The 24,306-nt window shown below is 51.3% G+C and overlaps 1 protein-coding gene across 2 annotated transcripts in view; it reads left to right on the top strand.

Moving 5' to 3' along the window:
• The window catches only part of BSN (bassoon presynaptic cytomatrix protein), a 116,998-nt gene that overhangs the window by 68,031 nt on the left and 24,661 nt on the right, over positions 1 to 24,306 (top strand). For both annotated transcript variants that reach the window (XM_055276749.2, XM_055276753.2), the window contains exons 2-3: positions 4,047 to 4,455; positions 21,610 to 22,494. In XM_055276749.2, coding sequence (XP_055132724.2) covers positions 4,047 to 4,455; positions 21,610 to 22,494 — 1,294 coding nt within the window. The remainder of the gene's footprint in view (positions 1 to 4,046; positions 4,456 to 21,609; positions 22,495 to 24,306) is intronic.

The following is a 24,306-nucleotide window of genomic DNA, read 5'->3' as shown; positions in this document are numbered from 1 at the left end:
GAGTTCAGAGCAGAGTTCTGGGCCAGAGATAGACATTTGGTGCGTATCAGTGGAAAGTGGATTTAAAGCCCTGAGACTGGGTAAGTCTTGAGACTTAGGGATTGTGAGTACTCACAGAAGCACATTTGTGTAAAGACTGAGCCCTGGGTCTCTCCAGTGTAAGGAGTGGGGTTCTGGGGTTGGCAGATGAGGAAGAACCTGCAGAAGAGATTAGAAAGGTGTGGCCAGGCAGAAGGAGGAAATTCAGGAGAAGGTGGTGTTCCCGAAGGCAAATAGAGAACTTATTTCAGGAAGAAGGGAGCGATCTCTTCCTCCCTTCTTGCTGATGGTCAAATGAGATGAGGAACTGAGATGTGACTGTCGGATTTGATGATGTGGAGGTCCCTACTGACTGTGACCTGAGGAATGTCTGTGGAGTGATGGGCAAAAGCCAGGTTGGAGGGGTAGATTGAGAGGGAGAGAGGAGAGGAGTGGAAGATAGTGAGTGGAGGCAGTTCTTTTATTATTTATTTTAGAGACAGAGTCTTGCTCTGTCACTCAGGCTGGAGCACAGTAGCGTTGTCCTAGCTCGCTGTAACCTTGATCTCCTGGGCTCAAGAGATCCTCCTGCCTCAGTCTCCCAAGTTGGGATTACAGGTGCAAGTCACCTTGCCAGGCAAGTGGAGATAATTATTTTAAGGAGTTTTGCTGTAAAGAGGAGGAGAGAAATGGGGCAGTAGCTGAAGGAGTAGTGGAGCAAAGTACTGCTGCTTCTACTTTTTTGTTGTTTAGGGTGGGAGAAGCTTGTTTGTATGATAATTGAAATGATCCAACAGAGAGGGGGAAATGGATGATGAAGGAGAGGGGAGAATCTGTGAAGGTGAGAAGTGGGCCTTGGGATCAGGAGGCAGGTGAACACTGGGGGACAGGAGTAGGGAGGCTGAGGTTGTGCAGGTTTCTTCTGGTGGGTCCCACTTTTTTTGTGAGATGGTCGGCAGGTCATCAGTGGCAGTTAAGAGACAAAAGGAGGTGTTTGGAAGCTTGAAGATCAAGGAGAGGATATAAGGAAGCATCTAGGAAGATGGGAGAATACAAAGACCGTGGACATATATTGCGATCTCCAGGTGTCATGATGGCTACCATGAGGCGTGTGGATGCACATCAATGCCAGGAACACTGCCTTTGCATGCAGACTTTGCTGGGTGCAGAAGACATTGCTTGTTTATTCACTGTCACCACAGCTGAGTTTAGAACCCTAAATGTCTCCAGAAAGACTACATTGTGATACAACATTGATTTAAAAAGTCACTGTATATATAGATTGCCTGCTACTTACTGGTCAACACAAATACAATAGAAATGGCTACATTTCTCAGAAGTCTTGCACAGCCTGGAGAGGGGGCCACAGCCCATTCACATGTTGTAAAAGGCTCTCAATAGCTTCCTATTTGCTTTCAAGGGCTGCCTTTAAACGCCAGTCCCAAATAATTTATGTAAAAAATGAAACTATTAATTTGGACAAGTGGGAAATATTTCTTTAGGATACCTAGAAATTAGTATACTGAAAGTGCCCAGAGAAGCCCAGGTTCCCAGTGTGGGCCACAGATGCTGTGGCCACCACCATGCTAGGCTTCACAGCTGGTGGCAAAGATGGCCCTGAGGGGTTGGACTCAAACTCTGGTTGTCTTGCTGAAGAAGAAATTGGTGGATCTGTGACTGGATGGTTAGGTCTATGCCACTGATGGTTGATGACAGGAAGTTAAGCACTATTTAATAGTGTTTCTTTTTTTTCGGAGAGTCTTTATTAGACCAAGGATATGTTTCTCTACCCACCAGTTCCTCAGAAGGGAGGAAGAATTGCAGAGTATCTTGGAGTGGGTGTCCCCAGGCGGGCTCCTCATCTTCCCCCTAAAATGGCTTGTCCTATGATGCCCTACCAGTTGGCTCTTAAATCTTTTTGGCAAGCAGATGGCTTTCAGATGGGGGCAGCAAACTTAGAATCTTCTCCTGTCAGTCAGACCGTGGGGCACTGAGGCAGCAGCTACCAGGGCAGTCTCCTGCACAGGCTGGGCCTCCACACTGCTCTCAGCAAGTCAGCCCTGTTTCCTGAGTGCCAGCATTCACCCCAGTGAGTACAGACTAAAGCAGGGAGAGAATTTCAGGGAAGCAGTATAAAGCATTGCCTTTGGCTTTTTGTGCTCATCCTCTTTCAAACTGGAAAAGAGGAAAATTGCAGAGATGAACTTAAGTTGGGTCAAAGGAGAAGGAATATATGATTGACATTTAGCCTGACAGTTTGCTTTCTACCTCATGGAATTACCCAACACTGTTGGCTCCTCTGCAGCCAGATTGTGATGGAGGTGAGGGTTAGATGCATTGGACCTCACTCAGTGGTTCCTCAAGGCTGGATCCTGGAACTGCAACCCCACCCAGCTTCACACTAGTGGAAAAGTAACACTTTATCTCATCTTGGTAGATTTGGTCTGGCATCAGGCTTGCCAGAGGGCTACCAGAAGGAAGGCTCCTTTGTGTAGAGGCAGGCCCCTGGTACAGGAGATGGCATTAACTAGGCATTGCAGTATCCCCCATCCCCAGCGATCTAGGGTCAGCCTCTGAAGGGGTTCAAGGCAGGATATAACAGATCGGCCAGTATAGTATCTCAGTATAGTAACTTGGGCTCATGTTGGAATCACCTAGGCAGGAAAAAATACTAATGCCAGGGTCCTGCCTCCACAGATTTTTATGTAATTCAACTGGGGTGCAGTCTGGGAGTCGGAATTTTAAAAATCACCCTAGGTATTTCTTTCTTTTCTTTTTTTTTGAAATGGAGTCTCGCTCTGTTGCCCAGGCTGGAGTGCAGTGGCATGATCTTGGCTCACTGCAAGCTCCACCTCCTGGGTTCATGCCATTCTTCTGCCTCAGCCTCCCAAGTAGCTGGGCCTACAGGCGCCCACCACCACACCCAGCTAATTTTTTGTATTTTTAGTAGAGACGGGGTTTCACTATGTTAGCCAGGATGGTTTCGATCTCCTGACCTCTTGATGTGCACACCTTGGCCTCCCAAAGTGTGGGGATTCCAGGTGTGAGCCACCGCGCCCAGCCCTTTTTTTTTTTTTTTAAGACAGGGTCTCACTCTGTTGCCCAGGCTGAAGTGCAGTGGCACGATCTCTGCTCACTGCAACCTCTGCCTCCTGGGTTCAAGTGATTCTCCTGCCTCAGCCTCCCATGTAGCTGGGATTACAAGTGTGTGCCACCAAGCTTGGCTAATTTTTGTATTTTTAGTAGAGATGGGGTTTCACCATGTTGTGCAGGCTGGTCTTGAATTTCTGACCTCAAGTGATCTGCCTGCCTTGGCCTCCCAAAGTGCTGGGATTACAGGCTTGAGCCACCACACCTGGCCCATCCCGGGTATTTCTAACGTGTAGGTTTAGAATCTTGGTACTCAAAGCATGGGCCTCAGACCAGAGTATTGGCATCACCTTAGAGCTTCTTTTTTTGAGACGGAGTCTTGCTCTGTCACCCAGGCTGGAGTGCAGTGGCCCCATCTTGGCTCACTGCAAGCTCCGCCTCCCGGGTTCACGCCATTCTCCTGCCTCAGCCTCTCCGAGTAGCTGGTACTACTGGCGCCCGCCACCACGCCTGGCTAATTTTTTTGTATTTTTAGTAGAGACGGGGTTTCACTATGGTCTCGATCTCCTGACCTCGTGATCCGCCCGCCTCGGCCTCCCAAAGTGCTGGGATTACAAGCGTGAGCCACCGCGCCCGGCCCTCCTTAGAGCTTCTTACAATGCAGGCCCTACTCAGATCTACTGAATCAGAGTCTGTACTTTATCAGAATGTGAGAGGACATGTTCTGATCCTGCCTCATGCCCTCGTGCGAAGGGTTCAAGTTGGAGATGCTTGTCAAGGCTCAGCACAGGACACAGCAAATGAGGCCCATGATGATTCTTCTGGGCAGGAGGAAGAGGGTGGTGATGGGTCTTGGCAGGGTCACTTAGCTTGGTAGAGACCTCCGCAAGCTGCTTTTCTAAGCTGTATCTCTAACAGTCATTTTCATGTCATTTCAGCACTTCCCGGAGACTGGACCCCAAGGAACCCCTGGGTAGCCAGAGAGCAGCTTCCCCAACTCCGAAGCAGGCTTCTGCTACCACTCCTGGCCATGAGAGCCCCCGGGAGACAAGAGCACAGGGACCAGCAGGCCAGGAGGCTGATGGTCCCCGCAGGATGCTGCAGGTAGACAGCAGGACACAGAGATCAGGGCGGTCCCCCTCAGTGTCACCGGACAGAGGCAGCACCCCCACATCACCCTACTCCGTCCCTCAGATCGCCCCCCTTCCCAGCAGCACACTGTGTCCCATATGCAAGACTTCGGACCTCACGTCGACCCCCAGCCAGCCAAACTTCAACACCTGCACCCAGTGTCACAACAAGGTCTGCAACCAGTGTGGGTTCAACCCCAACCCTCATCTTACCCAGGTAACCACCTCTGCGCCGGCTCCCCACTCATCTGCCACCTCATTACCATGCCTCCCCTGGTTCCCTTCCCCTCTTTCACCAACTCTCTTTTCCTGGTCATTTCCCTTGACCACCAGCATCTGTGTCCTCCTGCAGGGATGTGTCCTGGTTCCAAGATGGGGCAGCAAAGAACAGGGCCTGGCCCCAGATCTCCCAAGGGATTTCTGCATCCCCTGAAAGCTTGGGTAGAGTCTGAGAGTAGAAGATACTTTCTAACCTGGTCCAAGTTTGGTCTAGAAAAATGGCCTTCGAGAGGACCAAAGACAATCTTACGAACAATTTTTCCCAGTGGAACTGATTTGGAGTGGGCCATGAGCAGCTATAGGACACAGAGGGAGGCAAATTTCCCTGACCTAGGCCAGGAGGCCTCTCTCTTTGACAGCAGGCCCTAGATGGGGATGCTGGTGAGGGGAGAAAGGTTTCAGGGGAGGCAGGAAACTGCCTTCCAGCTGGGCTCTGGGAAGCACCTCTTCTTGGCTTTAGTTCCAGTCAGCTGGGGACCTGAGGTGATGGGGCAGCTACCCTATCCCTAAAGAAATGACCTTGGGGTAAAGAACCAGGCTGGGAACCAAGCATTCACCAAGGATGACAGTATCCTACACTCACCAAGAGGCCACTGCAGGACCATTTTTGTGAGTTTGGCTTCTTTTTTGCCCAAGAGGACAAGGGGACTCTGGGTCCACAGCCCCAGCCTGGCTTTGTTCAGGATGCTTTGAATGACTGTGGGATGTCTCACCAAGTGAGTCAGGGCCATCGCTTTAAAATGAACAGAGTAGGTCTGCTGATTTCCTCCTACTCCTCTGGGAGTAAAAGCCTCTGTTTCTCCCCACAAGAATCTGTCTTTGGATAGGATGGTGAGAGGCTGGCTGCAGGTACGGGCATGGCTGCCTCTGGGATTAACAGCAGCTGGAGCCGTTTGGACCATGTGGGAGGGGGCTGAGTGAGAATAATTGTTCACAGGTCAGGGTCTATATATGCCATGAGGTGCTGTGGGTGTGGGACGTGTGGTTTGTGAGAGGTAAGTGTGAGATTCTGAGGAAGGAGCTGTCGGTGTGGGGAGATGACTCAGTGCCTTTGGAGTCGCTCCTGGAGTGTGGGGGCTTCCTGAGGAGGCATGCACGCTCGTGATTATTGCATCTGTGATTAGAAACAGGCCATCCTGCACTGTTCAGTTAGGTAAGCGCTTGCTGTTCAGAAATTGGAACAATACGATTAAGGCCAAGGAAGCTCACCTGTGTGTTTCTGCCAGTGAGAAGCCAGAAGCCCCTCACAGGAACAGGGAGGCTTGGCAGGTGGACTGTACCGCTATGGGACATCCCCTCCTCATGCTGGCCTTGCCCCTCTGGGTTCCAGCTCCCTTGAGATGCAGCACAGCACCTGGACAACTCTGGGTGAGGTGGGTGGGGATAAGGAAGAGCCACACATGGTGGCCCCAGGCTCCTGGTGGGCATCCTATTCCTCACCACACCATGGCCCCTGCCTATAGGCTCTCCAAGCCCAGGACCTTCAATGAGGTGGGAAGGGAGCCAGCCTTTGGCTGTGCCTGGAAAAACAGCAGAGTAGGAAGACCTTGGAGACACTCAGTCCATCTGCCTCATTGTGCTGGGAGGCAGCTGAGGCTCAGGGCCAGGAGAAGATGGGACCTCACACTTACTTCAGATCCATAGTGTTTGGTGAAGAGTGGGTCTCAGCCAAATACTTCAAACAAATGCTGGGCCAGACAAATGAAATGTTTCTTTGCTGTGAGATTCCTCAGGACTTTCAGTGTCCTGAGGGCATCACAGAGTTCCAGGACAGGGCTATGGTTGGCAGCCTTTCCCAGACTTGCTTTCACAGAACATCTTAGGAGCTGCTGTTCCATGGCACCCAGTTTGGGAATTGCTGAACTGGTCCCTTCTCCAAGTTCACACATGGTGAATACCCTTTTCTGGTGGGGTTTTCAGGTAGAACCTTCGCTTCTCCAGAGTTGGCTTTCAGTGGTGTTCTTGTCAAGGAAAAATAATCCTTGGCACATCTTCCTGAGGGGTGGCAAAGCATAATTCTTGAACCAGTGCAGTTGCTCTTTGTCACTTTGCTAAGAGCAGGTTCACCTTCCTGGTCATGCTTCCATGTGATGAGAAAACAGGTTTGCAGGCTTTGCTCACACACCTGCTGTTAGATCTGTCCTAGTCAGACTACATCTGTCCTGGCCACTTCTAACTTGATGTTATGTCAGCCAAGAAGGCTGGGATTGCCCTGGTGTCTCTGGGCTGAACTGCCTGGCCTGAGATTCTGGGCATATGTAAGGGGCTGGTTCTGAAGTTAGGTGTCTGGGTGACGGGGTCAGAGAGAGTGACCTTTTCCAGGAAACTCAGCTACAGTACTCACTTTCTTTTTCAGTTCCTCACTTCCCAGGAGTGGCCCAATCAGAGTAGAAAAAGGTAGAGGTACTGCCAGTCCCAGCACAGATGCACTGCAGACACTGGCCACTGGAGAGCGTCCTGGGGACCCTGTGTGGGCTGGGGAGTATGCCTAGAGCTGCTAGTGTAGTCACGCTGAGCCTGGTTGAGGAGGTCCGGCAGCCTGGGTGCTGTGTCCAGGGCGTGCCGGCAGGATGCATTGTTCCTCTGCTTCCCAGTGGACAGAGGGATATGGCAGTCTCAGAGAAGGACGTGGGCCACACAAGTGACATGGAGGCTTTCAGGGCGTCTCCAAGACCACTAGTGAAACTGTGCTTGGAACTTTGAAATGTGACCACAGAAAATGGAACTTTGTTCATGTGTGTCACTAATAGAGACTCACTGGCTGGTTTGGAACTCAAGCTGCTGCGTAGATCTGGAGTGTGATTGAACAGTTGTGCTGAATGGCTGCATGAGGACAAATGCACAGAAAGGAGGGAAAGAACTTGGCCCCACTGGGCAGTGGTCACCAGGACTTGGTGTTTTTGTTTTTGTGTGTGATGGCATCAGTCAGAGTTATTACTTTAGCTGAGTGCTGCAGAAACAGCAGACGAGGTCTAGAGATGGGAATCACACACAGTCAGCTCCATTTGGCTAGAAGCAGTGTCTGAGATCTGGAATCACTGTTTTTCTGGCCAGCGGACCCAAGTTTCCTCTATCAGCCCTAGGCTGCTGGAGGGCTACTACACTCACACAGACAGACATGGTACTCACCATTCTGCCCATCCAGCAGAGAGCAGGAGGCCTGCCCATGTAGTTTGCTGAGTTTCTGAGTTCCTAGAGCATGTTGAGACGGCATGGAAATTGGGGAAGGAGCTCGGAGCACAGTCCCTGTTTACAGATGAGGACACTGAGTCGTAGGAAGTCTTGGCTTATTCTGGGTTATTCTGGAGCAAAAGAGCTGTGGACCTAGACCAGTGGCTTGGTCTCCAGCTTTCCCCCAGGGATTTGCAGCCTCATTTTCCCCATCCATAGTCCATTTTGCTAAGGCTGAAGCTGGTTCAGAACAAATAGGGCAGTCCCAGATACTCTTCTTGGTGGAGGCCATCTCTTTCCGGATTTCCCCAGTCGTGGTAGCTCAGGGCAGGCGAGTAATTTAACCTGTCTGAAACCACAGAGAAAGACTGGATGTTTCTGTTTGAGGCCTGAACATTTCTCACCACCCACAAGAGACCCTCCCTCTGACAATGCACTGATGCCAGGGGGCCAGAGGTGTTAGCATTCAGTCCTCGCTGATAAGGAGAAGGCAGGAAGACCATTCTCCTTTTCTCTCTGTAGATGTGGGGTTTTGGACAAATACTTGAATTTCCTGAATGTCAGATTTCTCTGAAGGAAAAGCAGGAGTCCAGGGATTGGCATCAGTGGCTTTGCTAATGCCCATGCCTGCTCAGGCCTGCGAGTCCACCTCTCCATTCTTCAGTGACTTACGTGTGGGCCCGCCACCCGTTTCTGCACTAGAAGGGCGGCCCGTGTTGCCCTTGTTAGGCTTCTATTCTGACAGTTGGGGGTGGGAGACAAGGCATGGGCCTGAGCCTGCTAAGTAGAAGATGGGAAGGTGCAGTTGGGGTGGGCAGTGGGGATGGGAGTGAGTTGCTGGGGAATATGAACTGTGGCCTGGGGCAGGCATAGCCTGCTTCTGTAGGCCTCTCAGGGACTTCCATGCCCCACTCAGGGCAGCCCCAGAAGCACATCCTGGCCTGGAGCTCCTCCAGATGCCAGTCTGTCCTCATCCTCAGAGCAGCATCCCAGGAGTGACTGCAGTGCAGAGGCAGGGTTGCCTGCATGCCGGAGCCTCCAGTCTGATCAGCTGAATCCTCCCAGAGCACCGTCTAGAGTGAAGGGGCCCACCCTCTGCCCCTGTGGGGAGCAGCAGGGCTGCCACCCCATCCCCAGCCTTCCAGGCCAAGGTGGTCCATCTGCCTCCCACCACTCTTGCTCTAGTCAGAATTACTTATTATTATTATTATTATTTTGAGACGGAGTCTTGCTCTGTCGCCCAGGCTGGAGTGCAGTGGCGCAATCTCGGCTCACTGCAAGCTCCGCCTCCCGGGTTCACGCCATTCTCCTGCCTCAGCCTCTCCGAGTAGCTGGGACTACAGGCGCCCACCACCATGCCCGGCTAATTTTTTTTTTTTTTGTATTTTTTTTTCAGTAGAGATGGGGTTTCACCGTGGTCTCGATCTCCTGACCTTGTGATCCGCCCGCCTCGGCCTCCCAAAGTGCTGGGATTACAAGCGTGAGCTACCGCGCCCGGCCAGTCAGAATTATTTATAAGCCTCTCTAGGAAAACTACAGAGGAGTAAGCATGGTCTTCCCTCACCCATTCCAAGGTCTGGACTTTGCTGAGGCCAAGCCAAGGATGTTTAACCCATACCATCTCCAACTCCTACCCAATGGCAAGCCATGAGCCTATACAGTTTCCCAGGGTGGGTGGCGTGGAGAAGGGAGGGAGATAATGCAGTGGCTCCGAGCCTCTCTCTTCCCTGCCTGCATCCCACTGCCTTCCGGCAAGGGCCAGAGCTCCAGATGGCTCGGGGGTGGTGCTGTGAGTTCAGCACAGATCCCTTTGCTGCAGCCAGCAGCCTTGTCTCATTCCCTCTGCTCCCTCCTGGCCTCACTGCCGCCTGGGCCAGAGAGGAATGAGGAGCAGGTTTCAGGACATGGGACCAGCAGTGTACTGAGGGGAGGTAAAGGTGTCTTCCTCTTCCCTGGGCCCAGGAGGGTGTCTGCCCAGCCTTCCAACGCTCACCTCCAAACAAAATGGAAGTGGATCTCCAGGTGGCAGGCCCTCCAGGAGGCCTTTCTCCCACCGAATAGCTAGTCCTTGGGCAGTTTGCTTTAGAGTAGGCACTTTGACCTAAACAGTCTCCAAGTCAATAGAGAAATGCTCTCCAAACTTCAGTCACTCTGGAGCAGCCAGCCCTGTTGCTTAGTACATGCCCTGAAGTGGTCCATGTTCCCAGAAGACAGGATCTTCGGCCTACTTACTTGCTTGGACCACTGCAGGGTGGAGGCCACAGCCACTGGGGCCATGAGGAGACAACAGGCATGGAATTCTACCTTTTAGTTATGGAAGAGGGCCATAAGTTAAGCTAAGAATGAATGTAAAATTAATTCAGATCTGAAAATAAGAAATTTTACTCCTAAAACACTTGTTTTCATATCTAAGGGCAAAGGAAACAGAATAAAAAGAAAATGCAGTAAAAATGGTAGAGAAAAAGAGAAATCCATAAATAAAGTAGGAGTGGGAAGAAGTGGAAGAAGGCACAAGAAGGGGAGGCAGGAAAGGGAGGTGATGGAAAGAGAGCCAGAGGCAGGAAGAGGCAGGGACCAGGAAATCTTGGTAAAGTTCCCAGTTGCTGGCTGGTAACCTGTTGGTTTTGCTGCTTCTACTCTTTATTTTGCTCAGCCTTTGGCCTAGACAGGCATGTTGAACTTACTGAGTCAGAGGGCAGCCCTCTCCCTTCTTCCTGTCCTTGCCTCCCTGCACAGTGCTTTTCAGTCCTATTGATAGCCGGAAACTGTCCCAGACACTGGAGAAACAGGTAGAAATGAAGCAGATGTGCTGTTCAGCTCTGTGAAGGCTTCAGGCCAGTGCAGGAGGCATCACTGCCACCAAGAACCACACAAGCAAACACACAATCACATCTGGGGTCAAGGAGGGGAGGGCTATGGGGGGTGCTGTTGGTACGATGCTGAGACAAGATTCCTGGGGGTAGCTGGGCATGGTGGCTCACACCTGTAATCCCAACACTTTGAGCAGCCGAGGTGGGCAGATCGCTTGAGCCCAGGAGTTCAAGACTAGTCTAGGCAACATGGCGAAACCCCATCTCTACAAAAAAAATACATGGTGCAAAGATACATGGTGGTGCATACCTGTAGTCCCAAGTATTTGGGAGGCTGAGGTGAGAAGATCACTTGAGCCTGGGAAGATCTAGGGTGCATGAGCCATGATCATGCCACTGCCTTCCAGCCAGGGTGACAGAGTAAGACCCTGTCTCAAAAAAAAAAAAAAAAATTATTGGGGGCTTCTCCAGAGAGAGAGCATTAGGCTGTAGAATGTTAGAACTGCTGGATGGGAGGCAGTTGGAAAAAGAGAAGGCCTGAGGGGATGTGCTTGGTCCATGTGAGGGTTCAGGAGCAAAGGTCCAGGACAGCTGTACCACAGGACAGGACCAGAAGCTCCTGCTGGGCTTGCTGGGGTCTCCTGATGCACTCCCAAGGTTTGGGAAGGTGTCAGTAGGAAGGTCAGATATGCATTTAAAACACCCTTCTGATGCAATCTCAAGGGCCCTTCAAATAGCCAAAATAATTGTGAAAAAGAAGAACAAAGCTGAAGAACTCACACTTCCTGATTTCAAAACTTACTACAAAGTTACAGTAATCAAAACAGTATGGTACTGGCATAAAGAGAGACATATAGACCAATAGAGTAGAATACATAGCCCAGAAATAAACCCTCACATATATGGTCAGATGATTTTTGATAAGAGTGCCAAGAGCATTCAGTAGGGAAAGAACAATCTTTTCAACAAATGGTGTTGGGAAAACTGGATATCTACATGCAAAAAAAATGAAGTTGGACCTTTTCCTTACATCATATACAAAAATTAACTTAAAATAGATCAAATACCTAAACAGAAGAGCTAAAACTATAAAACTCTTAGAAGACAACATAGGGGATAAGCTTCACAACATTGGATTTGGCAGTGGTTTCTTGGATATGACACCAACAGCACAGGCAACAAAAGAAAAAATAGACAAAATAGACTTCATGAAAATTTAAAAATTTTTTACATCTAAAGGCACTATTAACAGAGTAAAACGGCAACCCACAGAATGGGAGAAAATACTTTCTAATTATATATTTGATAAGGGATTGATACCCAGAATATACAGAGAAGTCTTACAACTTAACAACAAAAATAAACAAACAAAAACCTAATTAAAAATGGGCAAAGAGGCCAGGCGCAGTGGCTCACGCCTGTAATCCCAGGACTTTGGGAGGCTGAGGCAGGTGGATCGCCTGAGCTCAGGAGTTTGAGACCAGCTTGGGCAACATGGTGAAGCCCCATCTCTACTAAAAATAAAAAAATTAGCCAGGCATGGTGGTGGGCACCTGTGGTCCCAGCTGCTCGGGTGGCTGAGGCAAGAGAATCGCTTGAGCCCAGGAGGCAGAGATTGCAGTGAATCAAGATCACACTACTGGGTGACAGAGCCAGACTGTTTCTAAAAAAAAAAAGTGGGGGGGAGCAAAGAGGAGTCAAGTGTGGTGACACACACCTGTCTTCCCAGCTACTTGAGAGGCTAAGGTGGGAGGATATCTTGAGCCTAGGAGTTTGAGACCAGCCTAGGCAAATAGCTAGAACCTGTCTCTGAAAAACAAAATGGGCAAAGGACTTGAAGAAACATTTCTCCAAGGAATATACACAAATGGCCAATAGCTCCCCAAAAGATACTCAACATAGGTCTGCTGTGGTGGCTCACACCTGTAATCCCAGCACTTTGGGAGGCTGAGGCGGGTGGATCACCTGAGGTCAAGAGTTCGAGACTGGCCAACATGGAGAAATTCTGTCTCTACTGAAAATACAAAAGTTAGCTGGGTGTGGTGGTGGGCACCTGTAACCCTAGCTGCTCAGGAGGCTGAGGCAGGAGAATCGCTTGAACCTGGGAGGCGGAGGTTGCAGTGAGCCGAGATCATGCCACTGCACTCCAGCCTGGGCAACTGAGTGAGACTCTGTCTCAAAAAAAAAAAAAAAAGAAAAGATACTCAACATGACTAATCATTAGAGAAATTCAAATTGAAACTACAATGAGATACCATCTCATATGCGTTAAAGATGGCTGCTATAAAAATAAATAAATAAATAAATGTTGGCAAGAATATGGAGAAATTGGAACCCTTGTGCACTGTTTTTAGGAATGTAAAGTGGTACAGCCACTCTGGAAAACAGTATGGCAGTTCCTCAAAAAATTATAAATAGAATTACCATATGATCCAACAATTCCACTTCTGGGTATACACTCAAAGGAATTGAAAGGAGGGTCTTGAAGAGATATTTGTACACCCATGTTCATAGCAGCATTTTTCACAATAGCTAAAATGTGAAAACAACCAACAGCCCATTGACAAATGAACAAATAAGCAAAATATATGTATATACATACATACACACAACAGAATATCATTCAGCCTTAAAGAGGAAGGACAATCTGACACATGATACAACATGGGCAAACCTTAAGGACATTATGCTAAGTGAAATAAGCCAGTCACAAAAAGACAAATATGAGGTGGTCAGAGTAGTCAAAGTCACAGAGACAGAAAGTAGAATGGTAGTTGTCAAGAGCTGGAGGAAGGGGGGAGCCGGGTGCAGTGGCTCATGCCTGTAATCCCAGCACTTTGGGAGGCCGAGGCGGGCGGATCACAAGGTCAGGAGATCGAGACCATCTTGGCCAACATGGTGAAACCCTGTCTCTACTAAAATGCAAAAAAAAATTAGCCGGGTGTGTTGGCCCATGCCTGTAGTCCCAGCTACTTGGGAGGCTGAGGCAGGGGAATTGCTTGAACCCAGGAGGCGGAGGTTGCAGTGAGCTGACATAGTGCCACTGTACTCCAGCCTGATGACAGAGCAAGACTCTGCCTTAAAAAAAAAAAAAGCTGGAGGAAGGGGGAATGGAGAGTTTCATGGGTACAGTTTCAGATTTGCAAGATGGAAAGAATTACAAAGATGAAAGGTGGTGATGGTTGCACAGCATTATGAATATAATACCACTGACCTGTACACTTAAAAAAGGTTAAGGTAGTAAATTTATGTATATTTTACCACAATAAAAACAATGCAAATTTTTTTTTATTTGTTTGTTTGAGACGGAGTCTCGCTTTGTTGCCCAGGCTCAAGTGCAGTGACGCCATCTTGGCTCACGGCAACCTCCACCTCCAGCCTCCCAAGTAGCTGGGATTACAGGCATGTGCCAACACACCCGGCTAAGTTTTGTATTTTTAGTAGAGATGGGGTTTCACCACATGGCCAGGCTGGTCTCGAAATCCTGACCTCAAGTGATCCACACGCCTCACCCTCCCAAAGTGCTGGGATTACAGGTGTGAGCCGCAGTGTCTGGCCAAAAATAATGCAAATTTTAAAAACCCTCTGGAAATAGACAGAGGTGATGGTTACACATTATGAATTATTAATGTCACTGAATGGTATACTTTAAGATGGTTAAAATGGCAATTTTATATTTATTTTAACACACACTATATATGTGTGTGCATATATATACATATACACTAAAACAACACATACACATACACACACATATATATACACCCCTCCCCCACCAGCTGCTATGTGAAGAACAGCCTGTAGGGGTAGCGGGTGGGCGCTGGGAGCCAGAGGGGCAGAGGGGGCTGGGGCTGAGGCTGAGGCTGGGGTAGTGGTGATGATGACTGCGAAGAGCCATGATAGATTCCTGGTGTGTTTGGATGGCTAAACAGACAGAATTGGATTGGATGTGGAGGGTAGGAGATGGAGATAGGGAATTTTTCTGTTTGGGCCATTGCCAAGTTGAAGGTGCCTGACAAATCTAAGACCCTGGCACGAAGCAGGCAGGTTGGGATGGAGACTTTTGTTTCATATTCACAAGCATATAGTGACGTTTAAAGTGCCGTAGAAGAGATGTGGACAGAGAGAAGAGGTGCCAGGATCTGGGCTCCTCAGCACTGAGAAGAACCCAGCAAAGGTGGCTGGCAAGGATAAGCAAAGAAGAGTAGAAAGGCCAGCAAGTGGAGGGCCAAGGGATCCAGGAGGGGAGAATATCTGGGCAGTAGTGGGGAGTCAACTGCCAAGAGCCCATCACAGGAGCTCTTGATGCCTTGCTGGGTGGAGCAAAACAGAACAACCAGGTCGACAAGTCATTTTTACCCCCAACATCATGTTATGAATATTTTAAAGCCTACAAAATGGTTGAAAGAATTGTACAAGGAACACCCACAAAGCCACTATCTGGATTTATAATGAACCCCTCCTCTCCTGGTTTTATCACGTATCCATTCTACCGTCTATTTGTTCTTCTGTCTATCCATCTATCCATCCATCTTTTTGTTGAATGTCAAAGTACATTGCAGTGGGCCAGGCATGGTGGCTCACGCCTGTAATACCAGCACTTTGAGAGGCGAAGGTGGGAGGATTGCTTGAACCCAGGGATTCAAGAGCAGCCTGAGTAACATGGTGAAACCCTGTCTCTACCAAAAAAATACAAAAATTAGCTGGGTGTGGTGGCACCATGCCTGTAGTCCCAGCTACTCAGGAGGCTGAGGTGGGAGGATCACTTGAGTCTGGGAGGTGGAGGTTGCAGTGAGCCATGATCATGGCGCTGCACTTCAGAACCAGACCCTGTCTCAAAAAAAAAAAAAAAAAAAAGTACATCGCTGATATCAGTATACTTCCCACAAAGCACTTCAAGTGTATCATTAACTAGAGTTCAGTATTTATTTAAGGTTTCTTTTTTTTAGCTAAAATTTACATATAATGCAATATACAGCAATTAATTATTCCAGTCGGTGAGCTTTGAGAAGCGGTCTGCAGCTCAGCCCCATGTGAGTTGCAGGTCATCTGGAGTGACCGTGGAAGTCATTTAGTGGGAGTTTAAGAGGCAAGGGCCAAGGACTTGCAGGCCAGCATAAAGGGGCTTGGAGGGAGGGCAGCAGAAGCCACGAGGGGAAGCCGGGCATGAACCAAAGTGTCCTGGGGATTTTAAGGACAAGTTGAGGCTAGTCCAAGGGTCTAGCCTCTCCTGGAGAGGGTTACTGGTGACTAAGAGGAGTGTGTATGGGGAGGGTGCAGGGGAGTTGGCTGGTCATGGATGGGGTGTGTTACAGGGTACACCGGATCATCTTGGGTTGGGAGGGGAGGCTGTCCAGAGCAGTGTGGGAAGAGTTAAGAGATATTGAGGGCAGAGAGACAGATGTGTCCAGGGATCAGCAAGGGGATGGATCCTCTCCCTTTCGCGGAGATCCAAGCCAGTGAGGTCTTCTAGCCCCAGGTGCGATTAGGTTCAGCCTCCACTCCCCAGATCCTGACCTCAGATGCTGGGCAGGTTCCCAAGACCTTCCTCAGGGCTCTGATAGATTGGCACAGGCCTCCCCTGGCTGGTCCAGCTCTGGATCAGTGTGACCCTGCCCACTGGGACCCTGTGGTACCTGCTTCCTAAGCCTGAGGTCAGCTAGCTGACAGTAAGGTGCTAGATGGGGCAGGCGACATGTCTATTGCTGTACCAGTGTGAGTATCCAGGCTAGGCCTGACTCCCTCCCTCTCAGCTGCCACCTTAGCTGCCCTTCTGCACATTGGCCTGTCCTTGTTGTCCAGGGGGCATGGGAAGGTATGTTCCTCCTGCTGAGACCTGGCCAGTGACTCATCGCCCAGAAAGGCATATAGTCACACTGGCCAGTGGGGCCCTCCCAGGAACCCCTAGATTTGGCACCTGCAGGGAGGGCTCCTTTATGAGCTGTTTCTGTGATGTTTCAACTTGTACCAAAATGGAAAGCATAAATGCGGCATCAGGCGTGATGTCAGTGCTGAGTGATCTGCAACACTGAATGCCTGCTCTCCCTGGTAGGGCTGGGGCTCTCCACAGGAAGAAGGCTGAGTGACGTCTGCAACCCTCCTTTTCCTTGCTGCTGGGGGGTGAGAGGAGGGGAGTGGGAAGAGAACATGTGACTTCAGGGGGCTTTCAGAGCTTCCTGACAGCCATGGAGGTGACCGTGAGGTAGACTCCACCCTGTGAGCATCCTTTGGGGCCAGATACGGCAAGCAAGGCTGAGTCCCACTCTTGAGGGCTGAGACTCTGTGCAGCCAGTGTTCCTGCAGGGAAGATGTAGAAGCTCTTCCCAGAACTGCCCTCCTTGCTCCAGAGCCCAGTGGAGGAATTAGCAGGGAGTGACCATTGCAGACAGATCACAGCTGCTCATTCAACTTAAGAGTTCATACAGCCTCCAGCTTGGGCCCCAAGTCTCTGGATCCTTGGCCAGTGCCACCTTAGCTGCCCTTCTACACACTGAATAGTTTGAGTAAGGAAGCAGCTAAGAAAGTCTCTTCTTGGGGAGAAAGTCCTCTCAGAGCTACAGAGCCCACAGGGTCCTACGTTTCCAAGTCCCTAGCAGACTCATGGCAGAGCAGATGGCAGTGGCTCCCTGCAAAGCCTGTAGGAAGGCTTCCTGTAGCTTCTGCTTCCCCCACCTCTTAAACCACCTCTTGACCTTGTACTGCACTGAGCCTTCCCATCCTTACTGCCACCTAGGTCCCCACTGGGCTGGGGTGCACGGGCTTCCATGGAGGTCCCTACCAGTCTTTGGAGATGGCAAGATGGGCTTCCTTGCTAGCAAGGAGAGTCAGCTCATTCAAAGCTAATGTCTGGCAGAGCTGTCCACCTTAGGGTAGCCCCAGGAAGGCTCCTGAGACATGAGGCTCATGGCTGGTAGCCTGCACATCTCCTGCCCATGTGCCAGATCAGGATCTTGGAGGTATTAGACAGCAGAACCCTAGCTGAGGCTTCTTGTCACACTGGTAAAAGGATAGTCCCTCTGATTCTTGTGGAGAGCCAGCTTGGAGAGGGCCTAGGAGCCACAGGGAGCCTTCTGGGTTCAACCTCCTGATGGAGGCATCACTGTGTGCAGCTAAGGAAGGCTCTAACTGTACTGACACTCAGGCCAGGGGAGTCTGCCACAGAACTATTCATGTATACCCAGGCTGGGTGGGTGGGTGGGTTGGGGTGCACAGCCATCATCTCTCTCCCTACCCCGTGGACAGCCTCCATGCCCCTGAGTGTGGGGATAGGGGCCTCGCAGTATGGAAGAAGAGGCTGAGGTTGGGCTCCTCCCAGGAAACTCCTGGGGATCCGTGGGGGAGGCAGAGAGGGGGATGTATTGCTGGCCTCAGAGAGCTCCCTTAGCCAGTGTCCTCCTTAGGAGGCCTTGCATGCTGGGCCTGAGCCTGGGAGGGGCTGTGGGGAGGGTGCGGTCAAGGTTCCTTACCGTCTGGAAGAGGCTGGATAGAAATAGCTGCACCCATCTGGGCGATGAGTCACTGAGGGGCGTTTCAGCCTTTTCTTGGAGAAGTTCTATTTTAGGTGAGATGCCTGTGCCACAGCCTGGATGACGGGGGCTGGGGAAAGGAAAGTTCTGGTGGTGAGTGCAGGAGGTTTGGCACGTGCCTTTGTTCAACCTGACTCAGAACCCCGGGGAGAGTCACCCCAAAGTCCCAGGATAAGAAGCCTTACCTCCTAAATCCCCGTTCCCAGGAAGAAGTCTCACCTCAGGGCATGCTGCAGTGCCCAGGTGAATGAGAGAGATGGTACTTTGGGTGTGGGCTGGGCACCCACGGGAAGAACTGAATTTGTGGCTGCCACCCTGGGCCAGAGGCTGAGCTTCCCCTCTGGGGAGTAATCCCCTTCCAGGGTCCCTCTCCGGATGAGTAGAAATGGCCTGCTCTGGGGAACTCCCACTTTGATGGGAATAAGCCCCTCCCTCTCAAGAGTGACCTTTCTAAAGAGGTCTTTAGACTGGGTTCAGGGACTGAAATTGTTTTCTCTCTGGCTTTCTCTGCCCAAACATAGACAAAGCTGCCTTGCTTCTTTTTTTTTTTTTTTTTTTTTTTTTTTTGAGATGGAGTCCCGCTCTGTTGCCCAGGCGCGATCTTGGCTCACTACAACCTCTGCCTCCCGGGTTCAAGCGATTCTCCTGCCTCAGCCTCCCAAGTAGCTGGGACTACAGGCATGTGCCACCACACCCGGCTAATTTTTTGTATTTTTAGTAGAGACAGTGTTTCACCATGTTAGCCAGGATGGTCTCGATCTCCTGACCTCGTGATCTGCCCACCTCTGCCTCCCAAAGTGCTGGGATTACAGGCGTGAGCCACTGTGCCCGGCCTGCCTTGCTTCTTAAAAAGCATCTGGGTGGGTTAATGGTTCCCAGCTAGTGGGATGGCTTCTCACCTCACTGCCTCGGCATCACTGTTCTTAGAGTTTCTAGAACTGGGATTGGCCTTTGCGGGGCTCTGCCAGGGTTTGCAGTGCTGACTTCTAGAGCCTGACTTGGCCTTTGGAAGAGGCAGGACTGCAGAAGGCTCCAGGCTGTCCAGGCTGTGGTTTAGGAGCTACGCAGAGCTGTCAGGGCTGATCTTGCCAGCAGCAACACTTCCTAGCCAGGGAACCATTGAGAGCACATTGCTAAAACATCTCAGATCTTGGTTTTCTCTCCTATAAGGACAAAATGAGAGAATGCCTGTGAACATGCCCTATGTGGTGCTTGGCACAAGGGGATGCTCGCCAAAGTGCAGTGTTCTCCCTCTTCTTGGCTGCTGCCCTTGGATTGCTGGGATAAGGCACCTGAGCCCAGGTCCCCCAACTGGCAAGTCAACCTGCAGCAGTAGCCCTGGGGCCTCAAGGCAGAGAGCAGGGCTGGAGCCACATGTGCGGGTAAATAAAAGGGGCCTTCTGCCCCAGAGATGAGACGGCACCTTCCCCTGGTGATGACTGGGTGGCCAATAAGGTGCATTCAGAACCTCTGGCTGCAACCACAGACAGAGAACAACCTTGGCCTCCAGCCTTGGCTCTGGTTGATAAGGAGGAGCCTCTTCATTGAGGCACCAAATCTCGGGGCTTCCACCTTGTTGAGCTATGACCTGCATGACCAAATTGCCAGGATGAATGAAGCAAGCCCCTCTGGGATGAGCCCTGCTCTGTACCACATGTTGTGTGCAGCCCTGAGAACACCCTATCAATGAAAGCTCATGGGCTGCTTTGGAGGACAGGAGACACCTTGTAAACAACAAATTAGTAGACACTTTGGGAAAGAATAAGCACTATGGAGAAAATAAGCTGGGTGATTTGACACAGAGTACCCGGAGGGTGTTTTATTTTTATTTATTTATTTAATTATTTTGAGATGGAGTCTCACTCTGTTGCCCAGGCTGGAGTGCAGCGGCACAGTCTTGGCTTACTGCAACCTCCGCCTCCTGGGTTCAAGCAATTCTCCTGCCTCAGACTCCCAAGTAGCTGAGATTACAGGCGTTTGCCACCATACCTGGCCAATTCTTACTATTTTCAGTAGAGATGGGGTTTCACCATGTTGGTCAGGTAGGTCTCGAACTCCTGACCTCAAATGATCTTCCTGCCTCTGCCTCCCAAAGTGCCTGGATTACAGGTGTGAGCCACCACACCTGGCCAAAGGAGAGCATTTTCGATTGTGTGGCCAGAGGAGGCCCTGGTGGGAAAGTGATACCTCATCTGAAATCTATACAACAAGCTGGGCCAGGGAGCAGAAGGAATAAGAAATACAAAGGCCCTGGTACAGAAATTAGCTCAGGGGACCACTTGGCAGAGCAGACAGCCTAGAGTGTCTGCAGTGAGACAGCCAAGGGGAGATGGCAGGAAGAGAGGCCAGAGAGAGGGGGAGGCTGGGGTGGGGCTGGGTTGGGTCACAGGGTTGTGCTGAAGAGTTCCCAAGGTGTGGTGGAAATCCACTTGTCCTGTTGGTGAGATGCTCTGATTTACATGTGGATTTTTGGAGAAAAATTATTGGCTCATGTAACTGGAAGTCCAAGGGTAGACTTGGGGCATAGCCAGATCCAGGGAATGGAATGAAGTCATCAGATCTACTCCTTTCTCCCTTCCTTGACTCCTACCATCTATGGACATCATTCTTAGCGTCTCTCTATATGTTGGGAAAGAAGACTACTACTGCTCCAAAGCTACATCCTTCTGATTAGTAATCCAAAGGAAAAGGAATAAAGACCCTCTGTCCTGTTGTTCCTTACCAGATAACGTGGAGGGCTGTAACCGACTCTGCCAGGTCACGTGCCCATCCCTGCATAGGGCTAATGACAGAGGGAAACTATGTGTTTATCACATGGATAGCGGCACATGTCTCATTTGCTCTGGAGGCATGAATTATCCCACTTCTTTAAAAAGCTATCTTCCTCAAGGGAAAAAAAAGGCTTTTAAAAATTCTACTTAACATCAGTCACTTACATTGCATTACTTTACCCTTACTTATTTTGTTCTCAAGATTTTTCATTCTGTAGTATCTTGTTTCTTCAGCTAGACTCTGAGTTCCTTCAGGATAGGAATCATGGTTTCTTTTTATTTTCTATGCCTCCTTCTCCCACGTATTAATCTTCACTTATTTATTCATTATGTGAGTTTTTACTGAATACCCATTGCATACAAGCACTGCTCTAGGGCCATGCCTTTCCTCCTGGGTTAGGTTTTAAAAGATCAGTCTGGCTGCTATGTGCAAATGGCCTGAAGTGAGAAGCAGGGGAAGGCTATTGGGTTCATCCAAGCAGGAGGTTGGGGTGCACAGATCTGAGGCACTTTCAGGGGGTGGCGGGGAGGACTCTTAAGCAGGAGGGTCTGGCAGGCAGTGGGTTGGTGGTTGGGGTGGGGTCGGGGGATGGGACTGCCTCCACTGCCTCACATGCCTGGCAGCTCCTAGAGGGCAGGGGAGTGCCATCTGTCCTTCAGCCCTGCCCCCTGGCTGCCCAGAAATGCCTGAGCAGGGCTTGGTGCTTCTGCCTGTGCTAGGAGTGGCCTTGGCTGCTGTGGGGCCTGCACTGACCTGGGCCATGAGTACCGCCAGTCCTGGCCACCCTGCTGACTATTTTGCTTCTCTCCTCAGGTGAAGGAGTGGCTCTGTCTGAACTGTCAGATGCAGAGGGCTCTGGGAATGGACATGACCACTGCACCTCGCTCCAAGAGCCAGCAGCAGCTGCACTCCCCAGCCCTGTCTCCTGCCCACTCCCCAGCCAAACAGCCCCTGGGGAAGCCAGACCAAGAGAGATCTCGGGGCCCAGGAGGACCACAGCCTGGGTCCCGCCAGGCTGAGACAGCCAGGGCCACCTCAGTGCCGGGGCCTGCCCAAGCAGCTGCCCCTCCAGAGGTGGGGAGGGTGTCTCCTCAGCCCCCTCAACCCACCAAGCCTTCCACAGCTGAGCCCAGGCCACCTGCAGGAGAGGCCCCGGCCAAAAGTGCCACTGCAGTGCCCGCTGGGCTTGGTGCCGCCGAGCAGACCCAGGAGGGCCTCACTGGTAAGCTCTTCGGCCTTGGCGCGTCGCTGCTAACCCAGGCGAGCACCCTCATGTCTGTGCAGCCCGAGGCTGACACCCAGGGCCAGCCTGCCCCCAGCAAGGGGACACCTAAGATCGTCTTCAATGATGCCAGCAAGGAGGCTGGCCCAAAACCCTTGGGCTCAGGGCCTGGGCCTGGGCCAGCACCTGGAGCCAAAACTGAGCCTGGGGCCAGAACGGGTCCTGGATCTGGACCTGGAGCCCTGCCGAAAACTGGGGGAACAACCAGTCCAAAGCATGGCAGAGCAGAACATCAGGCAGCATCGAAGGCTGCTGCCAAGCCAAAGACCATGCCGAAGGAAAGGGCCACCTGCCCACTGTGCCAAGCCGAGCTCAACGTGGGCAGCAAGAGCCCAGCCAACTATAACACATGCACCACCTGCAGGCTCCAGGTGTGCAACCTGTGTGGCTTCAACCCAACACCCCACCTGGTGGAGGTAAGAGCTGGACCAAGCATGCTCCCTTGAACCTTGATGAGAGGCCGGGCCTGGGTAGTGGTGGCACGGAAACCAGAAAGAGTTCTGGGTCTGCAGCAGCCATGGGGCTGCCCCTGTACAACTAATGCTGCAGAGGGGCCGCATTCCCTTTCCTGTCCCCCTACCTGAGGACCCAGTTCTACTCAGAACTAACTTTCACTCAGAGTTGGGGGTAATGGTGCCTACTGACTCTGACTAGTGCCCTAAGGCTGATCCCAGAGTCCCTGAACTGGCCTCCCCATTTCCAGCTACCATGGGCATGGCCCTGATGAAAGACACCAACCTCCCCTGCTCAGATAGGAGAACCTGAGGTCCCACACTGCCATAGACCTGTGACCTTCAGAAGGGTAGGGATTGAATGGCCATGGTGCAGAGGGTTGTGTCCCACATCCAGGGTGGGGTGGGAGGCTTTCTCACAATGGGGCAGGGCATGTCCCACTGTCCAGGCTCCAGCCCAGCTAGGTGGTATTCAGCCTTGATTGTCTCTTCTGAGGTCATAAGTGTTGATGTCTACTTGTCAAAGTCACAGCCTTTGGTCCACATATTTTACCCAGGCTGGGGCTGGGCTCTCCTTAGAGCTGCTGGTGGGGATGCTCAGAGATGCTCCTCTTTCCCACAGGAAGGTTTGAGACAGACCTGGTGTTGTGGCCATTCTCTCCGCAGTCCCTGCTCCAGGGAAGGGCACTGGGCACTGTGCAGTGCTGGGCAGGAGGGAGCAGGAGGCCCAGTGTAAGGTTCAGTGTTCCCTCGAAGCCTGGAGTCCAGCCCAAGAGGCTCAGAAGGTGAAGGTGCCCTGGCAGAACTAGACCAGCCTGGGCCAGGAGCAGATGCTGCTTCTGTTCCTCCCTCAGTCCCGTGGCCCACTCTCCCTGGCCCAGGGTCACCCATGTGACCCTTACCATGCTGCCTTGGGCGTAGCTTGGTGTGTCTCCTTCCTTAGAGTGCCCTCAGTCTTGATAGGTGAATGTGTTTCCCAGCTGTGTCACGTTAGGAGATGTTCGAGCCAAGGCCCTGCCTCTTGCACATGGGCAGCCACCTGAGCCGTCTGGTCTCTTGGGCTGAGCCATTTGTAGCTGATGGTGGTGCAGGGGTGTGCGGAGTGCAAACCACCACTGGCCCAGGATGGGACAAGAGAGGAGAGCATGATGTTGCCATGGCCTCTGTGGCACCTTGTTCTGACTTCCCTTGGGCCAGGACTCCACAGGAGTCCCTGTGGGACCCCAGCATGACTAGGAAGACTACTTTGGCCACCAAAGGCCACACTTTCCAATATGCAGGGAAGGGCAGCCCTGAGCAAGACAACTGACCTCCTCATGTGGCACCCATCTGGTCTTCTAGGCACTATGAAGCCAGCTCTCCAAGCTCTAGGTCTGGTGGCTCACTGGCAACAGTTTGCCTCACTGGCTCGGGGAATGGGGTGCACCATGGTGTCACCACAACAAGACCAGGAGAACCCTAGCTGGCTGCTCTGCCCAGAGACCTCCAGGCACAAGCTCACTGCTGGTCAGGTGGGGCATACTGACACTGAGCGACTGTGAGCCCCAGTGGACTTCTGAGTTGGCCTGGCCTGGAGGACTCCTGTCCCCAAGAGACCTCCCAGCCCACATTTCCTTATTAAGCAGAATGTGCATGAATGGGAGGGGAAAACTGTCTCTGTCCAGGAGCATAAATGTTCCTGACAGTTCCTCTTGGCAGTCCCTGGGCCAGGCCACGGGAAGTGCTGATTCTGCCCAAACAGAAGACTTTCGTTCACATGCTGACTAGATGAAACGT

Source organism: Symphalangus syndactylus, chromosome 1, assembly GCF_028878055.3.
Source record: "Symphalangus syndactylus isolate Jambi chromosome 1, NHGRI_mSymSyn1-v2.1_pri, whole genome shotgun sequence".
In the NCBI taxonomy this organism is placed as follows: Eukaryota; Metazoa; Chordata; class Mammalia; order Primates; family Hylobatidae; genus Symphalangus; species Symphalangus syndactylus.
This window is presented reverse-complemented; position numbering and strand designations above follow the sequence as displayed.